We start from the raw sequence: 22321 nt of genomic DNA, 5'->3' as shown, positions 1-22321 counted from the left end.
TGCAAGACATGGGACCTCAGAGAAAGGACAGTCACCCCTGAGAGGTGAAGTGTGCCCTATGATTGTCCCGACTGACTTCCTGGGAAGCATCCAGCCCATGGATATAGAGAGAGCCCACCAGCCTCACAGATGTTCGTGGGAGAAGTCTCACTAAGGCACGCTCCATTGCAAAACTGGCTGAGGAGGGTGCCCGAGGAAGCTAACGGCTCCGGGCTCGGGAGAAGCCGGCAGTGGAGAAAGTACTCATATGAAGGGGTCTGGCGCCGCGGACCCATCTGGGCACTGGGGCAGCCCAGCCACAGGCACCTCAGGAGCCAGACGCTATAGAATCTGCCAGTGTCACTGGGATTGCAGTACACACACCCTGGGGCACCACATCCCTCCTGCACTGCAGGAGCCTAGCTCTAGACAAGCCATGAGCACTGCAAGGAGCCTGCCTAGCAAGCACACTGCAGCGAGGAAGAGGGAAAAAAAAATGGCTTCGTTTTGCAATGTCTCTCTAGTGCCCTCTACTGACAAAACATAACATAGTGCCTGTTGGCCAAGAAAAAATACATACCTTAAGGGCCCGAAACTAATTCTCTAAAAGCAGGCAGTAGAGGGTGAATTGGAACTCCATGAGTTTTATTTAGAAATTGACAGAGATCCTAAATTTCATGTGGAAATACAAAGGACCTAAAATAGACAAAACATTTTTGAAAAAAAAGCCAAAGTTGGTAGAATAATGTTACTTGATTTCACAGCAATTTAAAAGCTACAGTATCAAGACATATTGGTTGTGGTATTAGTATAAAGATGGACAGAGTAGATCAATGCAACAGAACAGAGAATTTAGAAATAGACCCACACATATGTGGACAACTGAATTTTAACAAAATTGTCAAGTGGATAAATTCTACAGATGGTAGTAGGATGATTAGATATATTCATCCACACAACTAAAAATAAACTCGGACCTATACGTCACAGAAAATATGCAAAAATTAGCTAAAAATGGATCACAACACTGAATGTAAAGCTAAAAATAAAAAATTTCTGGAATAAAATAGGTGAAATTTTTGTGACTTTCAGGTTTATCTATGATTTCTTAGATAAGATTCCAAAAGAATAAATTAACTAAAACCCATAAAAGAATAAACTGATGAATTAAAAACGTCTGCTCTTTGAAAAAAAAACTTCTTCAAAGTTATTAATACTCTAAAGAGAAAGAAAAACAAGCCAGACTAGGAAAAAAATCTTTGCAAAGCATATATCTGTTAAAAATATTTGTATCTAGAATATACAAAAAACTCTAAAAATTCAGTAAGAGAACAGAAAACTCAGTTTATAAACTTGGCAGAAAGTTTGAGCTGACACTTCATCCAAGTAGATAAATCACAAAGAAACACATGAAAAGATGCTAACATCCTTAGCCATTAGGGGAATGCAGATTAAAACAACAATGAGATACCATTACTCACCTATTAGAATGACTAAAATTAAAAAGACAGACCTACCAAGTGTTGGTGAGGATGTAAAGGAATTAAAACTCTCATATTCGGCTATGTTTTCCACTTAAGAAAACAGTTTGGCAGTTTCTTAAAAAGTTAAAGTTAAACCTACCATGTGATCCAATCATCTCACTCGTATTTATCCAAGAGAAATAAGAACATGTGCCCATAGACAGACTTGTACACACATATTCATCACAGATTTATTTGTAATAGGCAAAAAAATGGAAAGAATTCAAATGTTATTCAATAAAGGAATTTTTTTTTTAATTGCCTGTGGTATATCCATATTCTACCCAGCAATAAAAAGACATGAACTCTTGATTGCCACACTATGTGAGTGAATCTCAAAATAATTATGCCGAGTGGAAAAAGCCAGATCAAAAAAATCACACACCTTTTGATTCTGTTTATATAAAAATTTTAGACAGTCCAAACTAATGTGTACAGTCAGAAAATATATTAGCAATTGCCAAGAGATAAGGAGGAAAGGATGGAAAAGTACAGGAGAGAAAAACAAAAACACAAGATGAAACTTGTAGGGACGTGGGGATCTTGACTATCTTGATTGTGTGATCGTTTCTCAGATGTACATTATGTCAAAAATTATGGAACTTTACACTGTAAATAAGTGCCAGTTGTATATCAATTATATTTCAATAAGGCCCTTTTTATTTTTTTAATTTTTATTAGACAACAATTAATTTACAATGTTGTGTTAGTTTCAGGTATACAGCAAAGTGAATCAGTTATGCCTATATACATATCTACTCCTTTTTAGATTCTGTTCCCATATGATTATTACAGAGTATTGAGTAGAGTTCCCTGTGCTGTTCAGTAGGTCCTTATCTTACATAGATTTGTGTGTATGTGTCAATCCCAACCTCCCAATTTATCCCTCCCCTGCATACCCCATGGTAACCATAAGTTTGTTTTCTACATCTGTGACTTTATTTCTGTTCTATAAGTAAGTTCATTTGTCATATTTTTTTTAGATTCCATCTATAAGCGATATGTGATATTTACCTTTCTCTGTCTGACTTACTTCACTTAGTATGAAAATCTCTAAGTCCATCCAATGTTGCTGCAAATGACATTATTTTATTCTTGTTTATGGCTGAGTAATATCCCATTCTATTATGTATGTACCACATCTTCTTTATTCACTTCTGTGTTGATGGACATTCAGGCTGCTTCCCTGTCGTGGCTATTGTGAACAGTGCTGCAGTGAACATTGGGGTGCATGTATTTTTTGAATTATGGTTTTATCCCAATGTAAGCCCAGAAGTGGGATTCTGGATCAGATGGTAGTTCTATATTTAGTTTTTTAAGGAACCTCCATACTATTCTCCATAATGGTTGTACCAATTTAGATTCCCAACAGTGTAGAAGGGTTCCCTTTTCTACACACCCTCTCCAAGCTTTATTGTTTGTTGATTTTTTGATGATGTCCATTCAGATCAGTGTGATGTGATATCTCATTGTAGTTTTGGTTTGCATTTCTCTAATACTTAGTGATGCTAAATAAAGCTTTAAAAAAAATAAAAGGATTATTCTTCCTTCCAAATTATCATCCAGCTGTATTAACTTATGTATGTGACTGATTTTATAGTTTCAACCAAATAGACAAGTTAACGGAATGAAGATCTAATTAAGTGAGAAGCAAAAAGTTTACCCCATGAGCCCATAAAAGAACATACTGAAGGCATCAATCGTGTTACTTAGAGAGCTAAAATAAATCCCAGTGAATAGTGTTACAACACTGTGTAGTTTAATATCTTCAAATATACTTCCAACAATTCAGATATCAAACAGAGAGAGAACCACCAGGATAAATTATTCTATTTGTGAGGTGAACACAAAGACTTTTCTACAGGAAAAGAAAAGCTGTTTTATTCTAACAATGCAAAAACACCTTCAACAAAATAGTCACCTTTTGGAGTAACTGTTAATACAAAACTTTGAGCTCTCAAGTCTTAGAAATGAGTTAGTAATTCAGAGTGAATTGTAAGAGCTTACTTTTTCTCTCTTCTGCTATGTCATAGTATTACAGAAATCTTTGCTTTTCACAACTGCTTTGATTCACAGCATGTTGACCTGGGTTTCCTCTCTTTCCTCTCACGTGTTGTGACATGCCAGATGTATCGTGAAGATTACTGGAGAAATGGTGTTGTCTTTTCCTGCCGGGATCACCAGACACTTTGCCAACAATCCATCGCCAGCTGCTCTGACTTTTCGGGTGATAAATTTCAGCAGGTTAGAACACGTCCTGCCAAATCCCCAACTTCTCTGCTGGTAAATATATTTTCCACAAATTTTTTAAAAATGTAGGTGTCTTACCATGTTATTCTTAGATGAGAGATGTACCTTAGCAAAAGGGAAGCACTGTAGAGAAATTATTGTTATTCAGATATGTTTATAGATTGAATCCCAGAGCTCTGTATATATCTGTGTGTGTATATATATATGTATACATATATGCATATGTATACATATATATTTTTTTTAATGGCCAACTATCTCAAGTGGCTAAAGAGACATTTAGAATAATAAAATTTATTCATTGTCTATTTTGCTTATCACTGGTAGACAGTGGATGAGGATGATGGGAAATAAGCATAATAAAAGGAATAAAATCCATTTACTGTATTGGCATCTTTTAAAAATCAAATGATATCTGAACTGTAAGCTACTCTTCATATAAGCTTTAAAATTTCTTTGTGAGACATGTAATTTCATTACACTGTAATGGTAATTGTTTTGATGGAATGGTACCTGTGTGGCATCAAAGAAGCTTTTCTAAATTTCTTTATATAAATACATTTCACACTTACTAGTAAATCCGAATGTGATGTTTTGTCATATATGTGCATATCCACGTTCACACAACACATACACACATACATACTATTAAAAGTGATCCACTGTACATGTTTATTATTGGCAATGGATGAGACAAAAAGAAACATTCTTGGTAGTTTTTCCATCAACAAGTCCTGATATTCCATCTAAAATTCTATCTCTAAAATGGCCACTTTTTCCCTTTATCACGACTTCTATTCAAATGATAACCATCATTTCCCTGGACCACAGCCAGTGCTTTCCTCTTCCCCTCTCTGCCTCCAATCTTGCCCCACTCCTATACACAATAGCCAGCTTTTTGGATGTAAATCAGGTTGTCCTCCCTTATAACCTTCTGGAGGCTTCACATTACATTGCCTTCAAGGTCCTGATTCATCCACCCTTGCCTGTCTGTCTATCCTCATCTCCCACCATCCTCTTCGGAATCCTTGTAGCTGCAGCCATACCTGCCTGTCTTGGGAATGGCTGAGTCCTTTCCCACATCCGAGTTTTGTACACTTGATTACTCTGCCTTCAATAGCATTTCCACTCTTCTCCACCAGACTTTTTTGTACACTTGTTTACTCTGCCTTCGAGAAGGCAATGGCACCCACTCCAGTACTCTTGCCTGGAAAATCCCATGGACGGAGGAGCCTGGTAGGCTGTAGTCCATGGGGTCGCTAAGAGTCGGACACGACTCAGCGACTTCACTTTCACTTTTCACTTTCCTTGCCTGGAGAATCCCAAGGACGGGGGAGCCTGGTGGGCTGCCATCTATGGGATCGCACAGAGTCGGACACGACTGAAGTGACTTAGCAGTAGCAGTTACTCTGCCTTCAATACGATTTCCACTCTTCTCTACCAGACTCCTACTCATCCTTCAGATCTCAGCTCCACTCAGCCTTGCCTGACCATCCCACTCTCCTCCCGACTCCCAAACTAAGTCATGTAACCTTGTTATTCTCTTTCAAGATTCCTATTCTTTCCATTGTCACACTTACTAAAACCAGTAATTATATATCTGTTTGCTTTCTTCATTTATCCACCTTCCACAATGGACTATAAAAGACATGAGGGAATAGAACACATCTATTGGATTGCCACCACATCCTCAGTGTCTTCCACTGTGCCCAATAAGGATTTGAATAGTACTTGTTGAATGAATGAACAATTCAACTATAAGTTAAAGAAATTAATCAAGCTGGATATTTATGAAGAAATAGCTAAAGGTTATTTGGAATTTGAGGGCCAATACAGTCACTCTCTTTCTTGACCGCATGAGACTTTTTCACTCCAGTGATGAAAAAACAGTCACAGGTCTTTCAGATGATGCCTAAGATCACCTCCTTCTCATTGGTCTTTATGATGGTTTAACTGGTAAACCTGATTCCAGGCTTAAAAATATAAATGAAATGCTCACCTATGAAGTGAAAGATAAACATGAAATGGCCAAGATTGGAAATGAACAACTTTTTATTTCAGTTTCCCTCTGTGCTTTTGATGTGCACATTGAGCCACTTAATTTTATTTTTCTAGGTTCCTCCATCTGCAATTAGGAATTGTGTGCCACTATTTCACCAGTTTGTTTGTAAATATCACCGGAGGGATAGTCATAGTTTTTGTTGCATTTTTAGGCAGATATGTTACCAAGTTCTTAGATATATATAGATAGATAGATAGATATAGATATAGATATATATACATATATACATATATCAGAGTTTTATATTTATATTAATACTTCAGTCTTATGAATTGAATTAAATATCAGTCTGAGAATATTCCTGTTTGACAAAACATTATATAGACCCTTAAATTGTTTTTTAAACAAAACAAAAACTCTCATTAATTTGGACTTTATTAAATGTATTTGATGATTGTGTTAGGGCTGTGATTGCCTGCATGTGTGCTCAGTCGTGTTCTGCTCTTTGAGACCCCATGGATTATAGTCCATCAGACTCCTCTGTCCATGGGATTCTCCAGGCAAGAATATGGGATTGGGTTGCCATTTCCTCCTCCAGGGAATCTTCCACACCCAGGGATCCAACCTGTATTTCCTGCATCTCCTGCATTTCAGGCAGACTCTTAACAGCTGAATCACTGGGGAAGCCCAAGGCTATGACTGATGACCCATTAGTCCTACAACCTGTTTGGTGTTTGTTATACAATGAAGCTTACCACCCTTACTACCACAACTAGTTTTTAAAAGGCATGGAAACCAACATTATTCTCAAATTCAGCTCTAGGCTCCTTTCATCTGTCATCTTAATCCTCTCTATTATCTTTAGTGAAAGACATTTAAGTTACCAGCTTGGTCCCTGGAGACATTTGGGTTTGCAATCCCTATGACAGGGACCAAACTGAAATTTACTTCTACTTCTCCCTTATGAAAGGGTTTGGTTTACCAAGAATGTTTAGGAACATTTATTAAACCAATTACAAGTCTAAAGAATTGTCAAGACTTCTTGAGCATTCAAGAATTGCATCTTTGTATAAGCTTTGGATTGCCAAAGCTTTCTTGACTATTTATTAAAGCAAGTTTTCCTGAGGAATTATCATAGACATATGACTCAGCTTATTGTGTTGTTAAATATATAATTGAGATTTTTTGGTTATTCAGATTTACTTAACACAACTTAATAACATGTTGTTGTTTTTATTCAGTTACTAAGTTGTGTCCAACTCTGCAATCCAGTGGCCTGCAGCATGCCAGGCTTCTCTGTCCTTCACTATCTCCCAGGGTTTGCTCAAACTCATGTCCATTGAGTTGGTGATGCCATCCAACCATTTCATCCTCTGAAACCCCCTTCTTCTCTTGCCCTCAATCTTTCTCAGCATTAGGGTCTTTTCCAATGACTTGGCTCTTCACATCAGGTGGCCAAAGTGTTGGAGCTTCAGCTTCAGCTTCAGCACCAGTCCTTCCAATGAATATTCAGGGTTGATTTCCTTTAAGATTGACTGTTAGATCTCTTTGCTGCCCACCAGGCTCTCAAGAGTCTTCTCCAGCACCACAGATCAAAAGCATCAATTCTTCTGTGCTCAGCCTTCTGTTAGGTTCACCTCTCAAATCTGTACATGACTACTGGAAAAACCATAGCTTATTAACATTAATAAAATAAAATGTTGCTGGATATTAATTCCATATCTGTTTTGGTATAGTACAGTAAGACTGACCTGGGCTGTAATCCTGACCCTCTTACTTATTTAGCTGTTCAACCTTAAGTAAATTACTTAATTTTGCTGAACCTCTATTATTTTTGTCTCCTGCCTCCTTGTATAGCTACTCCTCAAGCAGCTCTGGATAACTTGGATGTTTTAGATAATAACAGTTTAGATAGCCCTTATCAGCATCCTTAGCTTGACTTGGCCAGGGGCAAAGACAAGGGGCCAAGAGTCTTTTCCATCCACTTCCTACCTGTACAGAGTAATAGGACTTTGCTTTGTTCTCAACAGCCTGTATCAGGCACAACAGAACTATAGGGTTCTTGCTGATACTTGGGCCCTACAACCACTCTGGACCAGGATCATTTTTAAGGCTCTGATTATATTTGGTTTCTGGAGGCTGAATCGTAGAAATTGACAATTTGTCTTTATCACACCCTTCTGTTTTCTTACTCTCTAATTTTCTCTTTTTATAGCATTCACTTGTCTTTAAAAAAGAAGATCCTTCTTTCTTTGCACAGTAGATATTAGTGAAATAGTTTATAGCATACATAACAGAGTGCCTAGTACATAATAGATGCTCAAAAAATTCTAGCTACTGTTATTTTATTCTACAGGATATTCTGAAAATGAAATGTCAGTAAGTTACTTAGATACTTGGGCCCTCAATTTCCTCATTATGCAGGAAATGAGCAAATGCTTTTCACAGTCTTGCCTGATTCTTTTGCCATTGAGGCAAGCATTTTTCAAGAAACATCAGGGGAAGCTATCAACTCCCCTAGGGATACAAAACTCATTTAATTCACCAAGACTGCACTTTCTAGTGTAACTGCCATGGTTATTATCATTTAAATTCCAGGATCATCTTGTAAGTGAGGTGACTTTGTATGATTTAGATGCTCTTAGATGAACTACTGTGAATATTAAAAAGGGAGCATGATAATTTTAGTAACACACTTTTCTCCTCAGTTGGAGACCAAGAACGTGTTTACTTAGAGCCAAATATTTAAATCAGTAATTTCTGAGAACCGACTGTTGAAGTAAATTCAAAAGAAAATCAATGTATATGACTCCTTGACTGCATTAACTGACTAATTTAGAGGAAGCAGTGGTGATGTATTAGAGCTTTTAAATTTGGGTTAATAAATAATTCAGTCTTTGAAGCAACCAGTTATCATTATGATTGGTTAATATCACTGGGCACTCATTGGGATTTACAGCAATACAATAATGCCTCACTATGAGTATTTATGGGCTTCCCTGGTAGCTCAGATGGTAAAGAATCTGCCTGCATGCAGGAGACCTGGGTTTGACCCCTGGAATCCCTGGAGAAGGAAATGGCAACCCACTCCAGTATTCTTGCCTGGAGAATGCCTTGAGGAGCCTGGTGAGCTACAGTCCATGGGTTGCAAAGAGTCGCACACAACTGAGTGACTAACACTTTCACTTTCATTTTCATGTGTATTTATTAACATAATACCATTCAGGACTGCAACTCTACTATTGTTAATATAGTCTGTATAAATTCTCAAAGACTGAGATAGAAACCAGATGATAATTTGCTAAGATGCTTTTTCTGTATTTTGTATTTTTCACAAGATGCTACTCAATCAGTTTTTCTTCCCAATTAAATAGCGATAATACCCAAAATGATGCCAATGCCAAGGAATTCTGGGTAAACATGCCAAATTTGATGACTCATCTAAAGAAAGTGTCGGAACAAAAACCCCAGGCTACGTATTATAATGTGGACATGCTCAAATATCAGGTAAGACTGTTTATATGGTCAGGTTGCCTCTTTCATATTACAAATATATATTCTGTCAACTTTAAAAAAATGTACAATGTGAGAGTTGTGAGTCAAGTTTTATTTGGGGCAAAATTAGAACTATAGCCTTGGAGGCAGCATTTCAGATAGCTCTGAGAAATTGTAACAAAAAAGTAGGAGGGAAGTCAGTATATATTTGATTTTGGTGAAAGGAAAGTACATGCAATTAAGCATATATTTTTTTGCAGGTTTCTGCTAGTCTCATGAAGGTTACTGAGTCATGAGGAGCAGATATCACCATGAAGGATTTTAGTGCTTTTCTAGATATGAGGAGAACTGGGCTCATAAAATCAGCTCTGGAAAATATCTAACTTTCTGAAGACCTGTTCTGCTGGTTTTCCCCAGACGACTAAGTACCTCATTTCTGCTCTCCACCCTAAACTTCTTTTAGGGGCTGTTGAAAATCAGCAGTTACAGCAGCACATGATTTAATCCTTGTAGAGGTAGAAAGCAAGTGCCAATCTGTAGTTGACAATTCTAACATACTTAACATTAAATAAAAGTAAAGTAACATTTCTTTAAATATTACTTAAAGCTATAATCTATATGAATACACAGATCTTAAAAGGCTGTGTAGAGGCTATTTAGAATATTCATACATTATTTGAAACTTACAAGTAAAAAAAATTTTAATCAAATTTAGGGAAACACGCCACAAAAATGAATTTGCAGAAAACTACGTCAATTAAGATTCCAAATATTGACAAAATAGTTTACTGTAACTTTGTTAAGGGGGCTTCCTAGGTGGCAGAGTGGTAAAGTGTCTGCCTGCAATGCATGAGACATGGGTTCAATCCTTGATTCAGAAAGCTCCCCTGGAGAAGGAAATGTCTACCCACTCCAGTATTCTTGCCTGGAAAATTCCATGGGCAGAGGAGCCTGGTAGGCTACAATCCATGGGGTTACAAAGAATCAGACACAACACTTGCTAAACAAAATTTTGCTAAGAACATTACTGTGTTAAAATCTGTTAAACAATTAAATGTAAGTAAGTTGGATTTTTTTTATAATGTGATAGTCCTACAAAATAAATTCTAATGAAACTTATGTTAAGAAATAATTTAAGGTTAACATTAACAAATTGAAAGATAAAAACCACATGATTATCTCAATAGATGCAGAAAGAGCCTTTGACAAAATTCAACATCCATTTATGATAAAAAACTCTCCGGAAAGCAGGCATAGAAGGAACATACCTCAACATAATAAAAGACATATATGATAAACCCACAGCAAACATTACCCTCAATGGTGAAAAATTGAAAGCATTTCCCCTAAAGTCAGGAACAAGACAAGGGTGCCTGTTCTCACCACTACTATTCAGCATAGTTTTGGAAGTTTTAGCCACAGCAATCAGAGAAGAAAAAGAAATAAAAGAAATCCAGATTGGAAAAGAAGTAAAACTCTCACTGTTTGCAGATGACATGATCCTCTACACAGAAAACCCTAAAGACACCACCAGAAAATTACTAGAGCTAATCAGTGAATATAGGAAAGTTGCAGGATATAAAATTAACACAAAAAAATTCCTTGCATTCCTATACATTAATGGTGAGAAAACAGAAAGAGAAATCAAGAAAACAATTCCATTCACCATTGCAAAAAAAAGAATAAAATACTTAGGAATAAATCTACCTGAAGAAACAAAAGACCTATCTATAGAAAACTATAAAACACTGATGAAAGAAATCAAAGATGATACAAATAGATGGAGAAATATACCATGCTCATGGATCATAGAATCAATACAGTGAAAATGAGTATACTAACCAAAGCAATCTATAAATACTTAGGAATAAATCTACCTGAAGAAACAAAAGACCTATCTATAGAAAACTATAAAACACTGATGAAAGAAATCAAAGATGACACAAATATATGGAGAAATATACCATGTTCATGGATCATAGAATCAATACAGTGAAAATGAGAATACTACCCAAAGCAATCTATAGATTCAATGCAATCCCTATCAAGCTACCAAAGGTATTTTTTTCACAGAACTAGAACAAATAATTTCATTAATTTGTAAGAAAATACAAAAAAACCTCAAATAGCCAAAGCAATCTTGAGAAAGAAAAATGGAACTGGAAGAATCAACCTGCCTGACTTCAGACTATACTACAAAGCTACAGTCATCAAAACAGTATGGTACTGGCACAAAGACAGAAATATAGATCAATGGAACAAAATAGAAAGCCCAGAGATAAATCCACACACCTATGGACACCTTATCTTGGACAAAGGAGGCAAGAATATACAATGGAGAAAAGACAATCTCTTTAACAAGTGGTGCTGGGAAAACTGGTCAGTCACCTGTAAAAGAATGAAACTAGAATACTTTCTAACACCATTTAAAAAATTAACTCAAAATCGATTAAAGATCTAAATGTAATACTAGAAACTATAAAACTCCTAGAGGAAAACATAGGCAAAACACTCTCTGACATAAATCACAGCAGGATCCTCTATGACCCACCTCCCAGAGCAATGGAAATAAAAGCAAAAATAAACAAATGGGACCTAATTAAACTTAAAAGCTTTTGCACAACAAAGGAAACTATAAGCAAGGTGAAAAGACAGCATTCAGAATGGGAGAAAATAATAGGAAATGAAGCAACTGACAAAGAATTAATCTCAAAAATATACAAGCAGTTCATGCAGCTCAATACCAGAAAAATAAATGACCCAATCAAAAAATGGGCCAAAAAACTAAACAGACATTTCTCCAAAGACATACAGATGGCTAACAAATATATGAAAAGATGCTCAACATCACTCATTATCAGAGAAATGCAAATCAAAACCACAATGAGGTACCATCTCATGCTGGTCAGAATGGCTGCTATCAAAAAGTCTACAAACAATAAATGCTGGAGAGGGTGAGGAGGAAAAGGGAACCCTCTTACAGTGTTGGTGGGAATGCAAATTAGTACAGCCACTATGGAGAACAGTGTGGAGATTCCTTAAAAACTGGAAATAGAACTCCCATACAACCCAGCAATCTCACTGCTGGGCATACACACTGAGGAAACCAGAATTGAAAGAGACATGTGTACTCCAATGTTCATAGCAGCACTGTTTATAATAGCTAGGACATGGAAGCAACCTAGATGTCCATCAGCAGATGAATGGATAAGAAAGCTGTGGTACATATACACCATGTAATATTACTCAGCTGTTAAAATGAATGCATTTGAATCAGTTCTAATGAGGTGGATAAAACTGGAGCCTATTATACAGAGTGAAGTAAGTCAGAAAGAAAAACACCAATACACTATACTAATGCATATATATGGAATTTAGAAAGATAGTAACAATGATCCTATATGGGAGACAGCAAAAGAGACACAGATATGAAGAACAGACTTTTGGACTCTGTGGGAGAAGGCCAAGGTGGGATGATTTGGGAGAATAGCATTGAAACATGTATATTACCATATGTGAAATAGATCGCCAGTCCAAGTACAATGCATGAAACAGGGCAATCAAAGCTGGTGCACTGGGACAACCCTGAGAGATGGGATGGGAGGGAGTTGGGAGAGGGGGTTCAGGATGGGGGACATTTGTACACCCATGGCTGATTCATGTCAGTGTAAGGCAAAAACCACTACTATACTGTAAAGTAATTAGCCTCCAATTAAAATAAATTAATTAATTTATTAAAAAGAAATAGTTTAAGGTTAAAAGAATATTTGGTACAACACATTACAGGATATGAGAACTTTCTTTCTGTGGTTAGGATTGCCCTTTACCCAAGATTATTACTGATCTAATAACCCTGTTTCAAAACAGGATTCTACAGAGCCTGAGTATCCCACTGATTCCCAGGCACTTGATCTCCTAGGTTATTTTTTGAGCATTGCAATTTTTGTGACTAAATATGCTCAAATTATTTTTCTTAAGATGAGGAAGCTAAATTATTACTTTTGAAAGTTGTACTTCTTAATAGAAATCAGTACATCTCAAACATGAGTGCACTTTAAAACCATCAGGGGAGTTATAAACAAATGCTGGTTCTTAGCTGGTCTTAATTATAGATAGACAGAGATATAGATATAGATAGATATCTATATAAAAATCTACTATAGATAAATAGAGATGGAGCTAGGGAAGAAGAGAGGGTTAGAGATAGAGATGACAGGGACAGAGACATCTCCTGGGCCCTGACACTCTCAGAGATTTTTATTTAATTATTCAGAATGTGACCAGTTCAGTTCAGTTCAGTCACTCAGTCGTTTCCAACTCTTTGCAACTCCATGAACTGCAGCATACCAGGCCTCCCTGCCCATTACCAACTCCCGGAGTTTACTCAAACTCATGTGCATTGAGTCGGTGATGCCATCCAACCACCTTATCCTCTATTGTCCCCTTCTACTCCTGCCCTCAATCTTTCCCAACAGCAGGGTCTTTTCAAATGAGTCAGCTCTTCACATCAGATGGCCAAAGTATCGGAGCTTCAGCTTCAACATCAGTCCTTCCAATGAACACCCAGGACTGATCTCCTTTAGGATGGACTGGTTGGGTCTCCTTGCAGTCCAAGGGACTCTCAAGAGTCTTCTCCAACACAACAGTTCAAAAGCACCAATTCTTTGGCTCTCAGCTTTCTTTATAGTCCAACTCTCACATCCATACATGACCAGTGGAAAAACCATAGCTGACTAGACGGACCTTTATTGACAAAGTAATGTCTCTGCTTTTTAATATACTGTCTAGGTTGGTCATAACTTTTCTTCCAAGGAGTAAGTGTCTTTTAATTTCATGGCTGCAGTCACACCTGCAGTGATTTTGGAGGACCAAAAAGTAAAGTTAGCCACTGTTTCCCCATCCATTTGCCATGAAGTGATGGGACCAGATGCCATGATCTTCATTTTCTGAATGTTGAGCTTTAAGCCAACCTTTTCACTCTCCTCTTTCACTTACATCAAGAGGCTCTTTAGTTCTTCACTTTCTGCTATAAGGATGGTATCATCTGAATATCTGAGTTTATTGATATTTCTCCCAGCAATCTTGATTCCGGCTTGTGCTTCAGCATTTCTCATGTACTCTGCATATACGTTAAATAAGCAGGGTGACAATATGCAGCCTTGACGTACTCCTTTCCCAATTTGGAACCAATCTGTTGTTCCATGTCCAGTTCTAACTATTCCTTCCTGACCGGCATACAGGTTTCTCACGAGGCAGGCAGGTCAGGTTCTGTTATGCCCATCTCTTTCAGAATTTTCCACAGTTTATTGTGATCCACACAGTCAAAGGCTTTGGCATAGTCAATAAAGTAGAAATAGATGTTTTCCTGGAACTCTCATGCTTTTTCGATGATCCAGTGGATGTTGGCAATTTGATCTCTGGTTCCTCTGCTTTCTTTAAAACCAGCCTGAACATCTGGAAGTTCATGGTTCACTTATTGCTGAAGCCTGGCTTGGAGAATTTTGAGCATTACTTGACTAGTGTGTGAGATGAGTACAATTGTGTGGTAGTTTGAGCATTCTTTGGCACCACCTTTCTTTGGGATTGGAATGAATACTGACCTTTTCCAGTCCTGTGGCCACTGTTGAGTTTTCCAAATTTGCTGACATAGTGAGTGCAGCACTTTCACAGCATCATATTTTAGGATTTGAAATAGCTCAACTGGAATTCCATCACCTCCACTAGCTTTGTTCGTAGTGATGCTTTCTAAGGCCCACTTGACTTCACATTCCAGGATGTCTGGCTCTAGGTGAGTGATCACACTATCATGATTATCTGGGTCGTGAAGATCTTTTTTGTACAGTTCTTCTGTGTATTCTTGCCACCTCTTCTTAATATTTTCTTCTGTCAGGTCCATACCATTTCTGTCCTTTATTGAGCCCAACTTGCATGAAATGTTCCCTTGGTGTCTCTAATTTTCTTAAAGAGATCTCCAATCTTTCCCATTCTATTGTTTTCCTTTATTTCTTTGCATTGATGGCTGAGGAAGGCTTTCTTATCTCTCCTTGCTATTCTTTGAAACTCTGCATTCAAATGGGTATATCTTTCCTTTTCTCCTTTGCTTTTCACTTGTCTTCTTTTCACAGCTATTTGTAAGTCCTCCTCAGACAGCCATTTTGCTTTTTTGCATTTCTTTTCCATGAGGATGGTCTTGATCCCTGTCTCCTATATAGTGTCATGAACCTCCATCCATAGTTCATCAGGCACTCTGTCTATCAGATCTAGTCCCTTAAATCTATTTCTCACTTCCACTGTATAGTCATAAGGGATTTGATTTAGGTCATACCTGAATGATCTAGTGGTTTTCCCCACTTTCTTCACTTTAAATCTGAATTTGGCAATAAAGAGTTCCTGATCTGAGGCACAGTCAGCTCCCAGTCTTGTTTTTGCTGACTGTATAAAGTTTCTTCATCTTTGGCTACAAAGAATATAATCAATCTGATTTCGGTGTTGACCATCTGATGATGTCCATGTGTAGAGTCTTCTCTTGTGTTGTTGGAAGAGGGTGTTTGGTATGACCAGTGCATTCTCTTGGCAAAACTCTATTAGCCTTTGCCCTGCTTCATTCTGTACTCCAAGGCCAAATTTGCCTGTTACTCCAGGTATTTCTTGAGTTCCTTTTTGCATTCCCGTACCCTTTAATGAAAAAAAAAAAAAACATCTTTTTGGGGTGTTAGTTCTAAAAGGTCTTGTAGATCTTCATAGAACCATTCAACTTCAGCTTCTTCAGCATTACTGGTCGGGGCATAGAATTGGATTACTGTGATATTGAATGGTTTTCCTTGGAAACGAACAGAGATCATTCTGTTGTTTTTGCGATTGCATCCAAGTACTGCATTTCTGACTCTTTTATTAACTATGATGGCTACTCCATTTCTTCTAAGGGATTTTTGCCCACAGTAGTAGATATAATGGTCATCTGAATTAAATTCACCCATTCCAGTCCATTTTAGTTTGCTGATTCCTAGAATGTCGATGTTCACTCTTGCCATCTCCTGTTTGACCACTTCCAATTTGCCTTGATTCATGGACCTAACATTCCAGGTTTCTATGCAATATTGCTCTTTACAGCATCAGACCTTACTTCTATCACCAATCACTTCCACAAGTGGGTGTTGTTTTTGCTTTGGCTCCATCCCTTCATTCTTTCTGGAGTTATTTCTCCACTGATCTCCAGTAGCATATTGGGCACTTACCGACCTGGGGAGTTCCTCTTTCAGTATCCTATCTTTTTGCTTTTTCACACTGTTCATGGGGTTCTCAAGGCAAGAATACTGCAGTGGTTTGCCATTTCCTTCTGCAGTGGACCACATTCTGTCAGACTTCTCCACCATGACCTGTCTGTCTTGGGTGGCCCCACATGGCTTGGCTTAGTTTCACTGAGTTAGGCAAGGATGTGACCAAGGTTTACATATTTTTACAAGACCTCCAAGTGATTATAATGCACCACATGGGCTGAAAATGCACCCCATGGGCTCACATGTTGTAAGGAAACCATTCAACATGAAGTGTCTATGTGCTGGTACATTTCTCAAAAAGACAAATGGGTGTAACATTTTTATAGTAAGAATAGTATCATCTAAGCTTTAAACATCATTATGACAAAGCCTAGAAGGTAGACAGAATTCACCTATTGCGAATATGAACTTGATATAAATATTAATATGTAGTCAGGAGACCGAATTCTGGAATTAAGTCAGCTTCCCTACTGTCTACTGACCTTGGACACTTAATCTCCCTGAGCCTCAGTTTCCTCATCTGCAAATAAGGATAAAAATGATTCTCACCTAGGTATTTTTTAAGCTGTGGAGAACTAACAGCTTAACATATTTCAGAAGTAGCCCTAAGTCTGCCATTTTGCTTTAAATGAGAAATCCCTTTTGTTGTGGTTTAGTTGTATTGTTATTGTTTTTCAACATTGCAAGGGATTGGGTGGGAGGCATTATTAGCACTTTGTGGATTCATTCTCAAATCAAAGCAAGTTGACCTTCTGGCTACCAGTAGCACCCTCCCCAGTAACTGAGACAATCACTTGTCCATAAAGCCCCTCATTGGGCAGAGGAACCACTATGAAGTTGAGAACTCCTGCCGAGAACAAGCGTGTAGAAATGCCAAGGGAGAGCGAGTCTGCTCGCTTTTGAGCTCTTAAATAACAGACTTCTAAATAAGAGTTCATTTGCAGAGGACTGGGCTGCTAAAAATAAAGTGTAGAAACTTTATTATAAGGTTTATTATAGAGATTATTGTAAAGTTTTAAAACTTTTATTATAATGATCATCCAATTAAAATTATGTCATCAAAAGCCATGTCTTTCATTCTATAAAAGGATCCATTCTGGTTTTGTTTCCAAATCAACCACACCCGCTCTATAAGTGCAGCCTGTCTTCAGGACCCTTCCCCATGGTGTCCATATGTGCAGGCATTGCTAGGCCAATAGAAAGCTGTCTATAGTCTTCAAAATCAGCAGAACTCATACTCCATGAATTAAACTTCAAGAGCACAGACATCACCCACACAACCCCTGCGGTGCTCATATACTTGTAAAAGATAGAACTAATAACCTTGCAAAATTTTCACTGTGGATCCAAGATTCAAGTTGCTATTATTGTTCTATAACTTTTTGCTGATTCTTCAAATCTGACTCTTCCTTAGTCAAATTCACAGTTGTTTCTAACTAGAATTGACAGTAGACCGTAGAATGCAGTACTGGCAGTTAGAAGACCTGGGTTTAAGTCCTTAAAATGGCAAATCCCAAAAGAGTAATCGTAACTTGCTTTGTCTAACTTGCTATCTGTGAAGAGCAAATATGATAAGAATGTTAATAGGTTACATGTATTAAAATGTTAATTCCTTATTATATATTAAGCACTATGCTGAGTGTTTCATATGAAACACCTTCTTCAATCATCCTAACATCTCTAGGTATAAGTATTATTCTCATTCCCAGGACTTCTCTAGTGGTCCAGTGGTTAAGACTCCAGCCTTCCAGTGCAGGGAGCGTGGGTTTGATCCCTGGTAAAGGTACTCAGGGGCTTCCCAGGTAGCCCTAGTGGTGAAGAACCAGCCTGCCATTGCAGGAGACCTAAGAGATGTGGGTTCTATCCCTGGGTTGGGAAGATCCCCTGGAGAAGGGCATGGCAACCCATTCCAGTATTCTTGCCTGGACAATCCCATGGACAGAGGAGACTAGTGGGCTAGAGTCCATAGGGTTGCACAGAGTCAGACACGACTGAAGCAACTTAGCATCCACACATGAGGGTACTAAGATCCTACATACCACATGGTGTGGCCAAAAAATTAAAAAGTAAATATTTTTTAAAATTATTATCATTCTTATTTGGCATATGAGGAAATAACAGAGGCACAGAGAGGTTTTTAATGACTGGTCCAAGATCAGTCAGCTGGAAGTGACAAGCAGAACTCACACTGAGATATATCTGAAAAACCAAAAACACTAATTTGAAAAGATACATGCACCCCAGTGTTCATAGCAGCATTATCTACAATTTGCCAAGGTACAGAAGCAGCCTGTTTCTATCAACAGATGAATGGATAAAGAAGATGTGGGATATATGTATATCTATATGTATACAATAGAATACTATTCAGCCATAAAAATGAAATTTCACTATTTGCAGCAACATGGATGGATTTGGAGGACACTATTCTAAGTGAAATAAGTCAGACAGAGAAGGACAAATACTGTATCACTTATATGCGGAATCTTAAAAATACAACCAACTAGTGAATATAACAAAAAAAGAAGTAGACTCAGATATAGAGAAAAAGCCAGTGGTCACTAGTGGAAGGGCACTGGTAGGAGATTAAGAGGTGCAAATTGTTAGGTATAAAATAAGGTACAAGGATATATTGTACAACATGGAGAATATAGCTAATACTTAATAGCAACTATAAATGGAGTATAACCTTTTTAAAACTGTGAATCACTATGTTGTGCACCTGTAACTTACATAATATTGTGCAGCAACTGCACTTCAACTTTAAAAAGAAAGGACTCACACCCAGGACTATCTGCCTTCTTGGCCTCAGCTCCTAAGCACTGTGATACCATCTGCCTAACTGACATAAAATGAATTGTAAACTCTAAAGTGCCGTGGAGATTTTAATCATTTATTTTATGTTTTTAATCTGTAACTGTTTACCTGAAGCATCCAAATCTCATTTACCCATCATGGTGACATTTATTTTTTCTGACTGCTCATTTGTGAGCAGCACAAGGATCTTTTAATATCTATGAATATTCCCATAAGACATAATCATAGCTTCTGGTTTTGTTTCAGATTAATGGTCAAGCCTTAAATGTTCTCTTTTCTGTCTTTGGCAAGGTGTCAGCCCAGGGCATTCAGTCCACGCCTCTGAACTTGGCAGTGAACTGGCGATGTGAACCAGCAAGCACCGACCTGCGCATAGATTACAAATACAATACAGATGCAATGACCACAGCCGTGGCCCTCAACAACGTGCAGTTCTCGGTCCCCGTGGATGGAGGGGTAACCAAGCTCCAGGCGGTGCTTCCACCAGCAGTCTGGTAAGGAGCCACTAGCCCCCTTCCTCTTCACCAAAGGGCTCCTTCTGACAAAGGCTTAACAGACATTTTAACATTTGTGTTTCCTATAGGAAGAGATCACAGTAGGCCTGGGTGTCAGGGTTCGGGGCAGAAAACAGAAACTGCTGTAGCTATTTCAAGCAGAAAATGATTTAACACAGGGATTTCGTTCATACACAAAAAGAAGAACAAGGTTTAGGATGGATCTCCAAGAATAATTCCCAGAACACTGCAGAACTGATCCACCAGGGGGGTTGGTACCTCTACTGCAACCAGGAAGGAGAGAAATTAGAAGGCTGTCAGTGGAGCCATTGAATTCGAGAATCCACCACCCTCATGAGAATCCAAGGATAAGAAAGCTCCTACCGGCACTGCCTAAACTGCTTCTCAACAACTACAAAACCGAGACTGGACTGGAGCACTGTTTAAGAAGATTCCCCACATCATCTCAGGCTGCTGACTAGCAGAAAACAGCCCAAAAAGCATCAAGAAAATGGCCTCTGCCCCGCTTCTTTCCTCCAAATCTTAATTAGTGCATATGATTGGTGGACCTTAGTCTGCATCTAGGACCCTAATTACAAGGGAGTCTGAGTTTCATTTTGCAGTCTCTGTATTATTAAAAGGTACACTAGAGAAGGTATGGGAACAGAAATGGAATAGACACCAAGTATCAATAATGGCTATAAATAGAGCCTATTCTCCTAAGGAAAAATATTACAGTGATTCCATATGATTGTTAGAAGCAAAAAGTAGAACATTAAAAAAAAGAATGTCAACCATATAACAGCTTCAATTTAAATTACCTGAGTTAATTGATCAACTAACACTTCCCTTCTATTTTTTCAGTAGATGTGTTAAATTTCTTTAACTGCACTGCCTTCTAAATGTTTAACTCTCTGATGGTGTTGTGACAGTAAAGAAAGAGAAAGCAGAGGATTTGTGGATAGATGGATGGATGAATGAAAGGATGGATAGACGGAAGGGTCGATAGATGAAAGGAGGGAGGGGAGGAGGAGGGATGATGGATGGATAGATAGATAATGCTTAAATTGTAGCTAAAATTTTTAAGATCATTTTTATTAATTAACACTTTGGAAAAATATGACATCCATTAAACAAAAACCCTTACATATGCAGAAGTCTTTTACCTATTTTATTTTTAGGAATGCTGACCAACAAAGAATATTGTGGAAGATTCCTGATATTTCTCAGAAGTCAGAAAATGGAGGTAATGCAATCACAAGCTTATTTTATTTAATATATAAAGCTGAAATAACTGTCAGGTATTAAAAAACTATTAATCGAAATACCCTTAACACTAAAAGTAGTAAAAGCATTTTGGTTAAGTTTGTTATGTATTATTATTTTTACCAATAAGAGAAAATAGTTCTTCAATGAATCCTCTGTTACCTCTTTTCCACCGAACACCCCACATCAAACAGACCATACATGAAGGAGAGACCTTCTAATGGAAGATGTTTTCATTCTGTATCAGATCTCACACTCTGATAGTTTAGCTATTTTTCACTTTCCTTGTATATTAGTCATAAGCTGAAAATACATTGCCTTCCAAGTATCATGCTTCCAAATTTTGAAGTACCATTTGGCTGAATTACATTTTTATTGGTGTATTTAAAAAGTAATGAATAATATTTCATGATAAATATTATTCATCACTGTTTTGTCCCTGAAATATACATATACTATGTTCTAGGAAGATTGATTTTGCACTTTAACCTTGAATACAATTTCCAAAATTATATCCAGAATGTTGTGTTGACTGTTATCTTTTAAATTGTTATCAATAATACTCTTTTTGTAGGGGTAGGTTCTTTATTGGCAAGATTTCAGTTATCTGAAGGCCCAAGCAAACCTTCCCCATTGGTTGTGCAGTTTACAAGTGAAGGAAGCACTCTTTCTGGCTGTGACATTGAACTTGTTGGAGCAGGGTACAGATTTTCACTCATCAAGAAAAGGTTTGCTGCAGGTAAGTGGGTATCTTGTGTGCTCATTTGCAGACAACAATATTGCCTTAGCTATTCTTCCTTAAGAAGGAATATGTTATGATTTTCTGATCATCTTCCTCCTCTTCTTCTCCACTCCCAACCCCCATTTCCCATCGCAATCAGAAAGCAAACCAATTGTTGAATGAAGTAAAAATAGGACAATAAACTAGGGAAATCAGAAATTAGGACAGCCCTGCCTACTTATCATGGCTCTGGCTAGTTCTTACATGGGACTGACCTGTCATTCCCATTATATATGTGTGTACACTGAGGTTAATGCTATAAATTCTACTTTGTTATATTGACAAACAAGATAAATGCCATTTTGTTACACTGACAAGCAAGATAAATGCTGTTTTGTCTCTTACCTGAAAATGCTTTTTCTGCAGCAGATCTTCATAGATTTTAGACTCAGGCTTAGCTGAGATCTAAGAGTATCCATCTTTCATTTCAATAACAA

The 22321-nt window shown here is 37.6% G+C and overlaps 1 protein-coding gene across 2 annotated transcripts in view; it reads left to right on the top strand.

The window, feature by feature from the left end:
- The window catches only part of SGIP1 (SH3GL interacting endocytic adaptor 1), a 237917-nt gene that overhangs the window by 210748 nt on the left and 4848 nt on the right, over positions 1–22321 (top strand). For both annotated transcript variants that reach the window (XM_044944884.2, XM_044944883.2), the window contains exons 21-25: positions 3630–3785; positions 9129–9261; positions 19635–19837; positions 21019–21083; positions 21678–21842. In XM_044944884.2, the coding sequence (XP_044800819.2) occupies positions 3630–3785; positions 9129–9261; positions 19635–19837; positions 21019–21083; positions 21678–21842 (722 nt within the window). The remainder of the gene's footprint in view (positions 1–3629; positions 3786–9128; positions 9262–19634; positions 19838–21018; positions 21084–21677; positions 21843–22321) is intronic.

This window comes from Bubalus bubalis, chromosome 6 (genome assembly GCF_019923935.1).
Source record: "Bubalus bubalis isolate 160015118507 breed Murrah chromosome 6, NDDB_SH_1, whole genome shotgun sequence".
Lineage (NCBI taxonomy): Eukaryota > Metazoa > Chordata > Mammalia > Artiodactyla > Bovidae > Bubalus > Bubalus bubalis.
The sequence above is the reverse complement of the archived record's forward strand: the minus strand, read 5'-3'. Positions and strand labels throughout refer to the sequence as shown.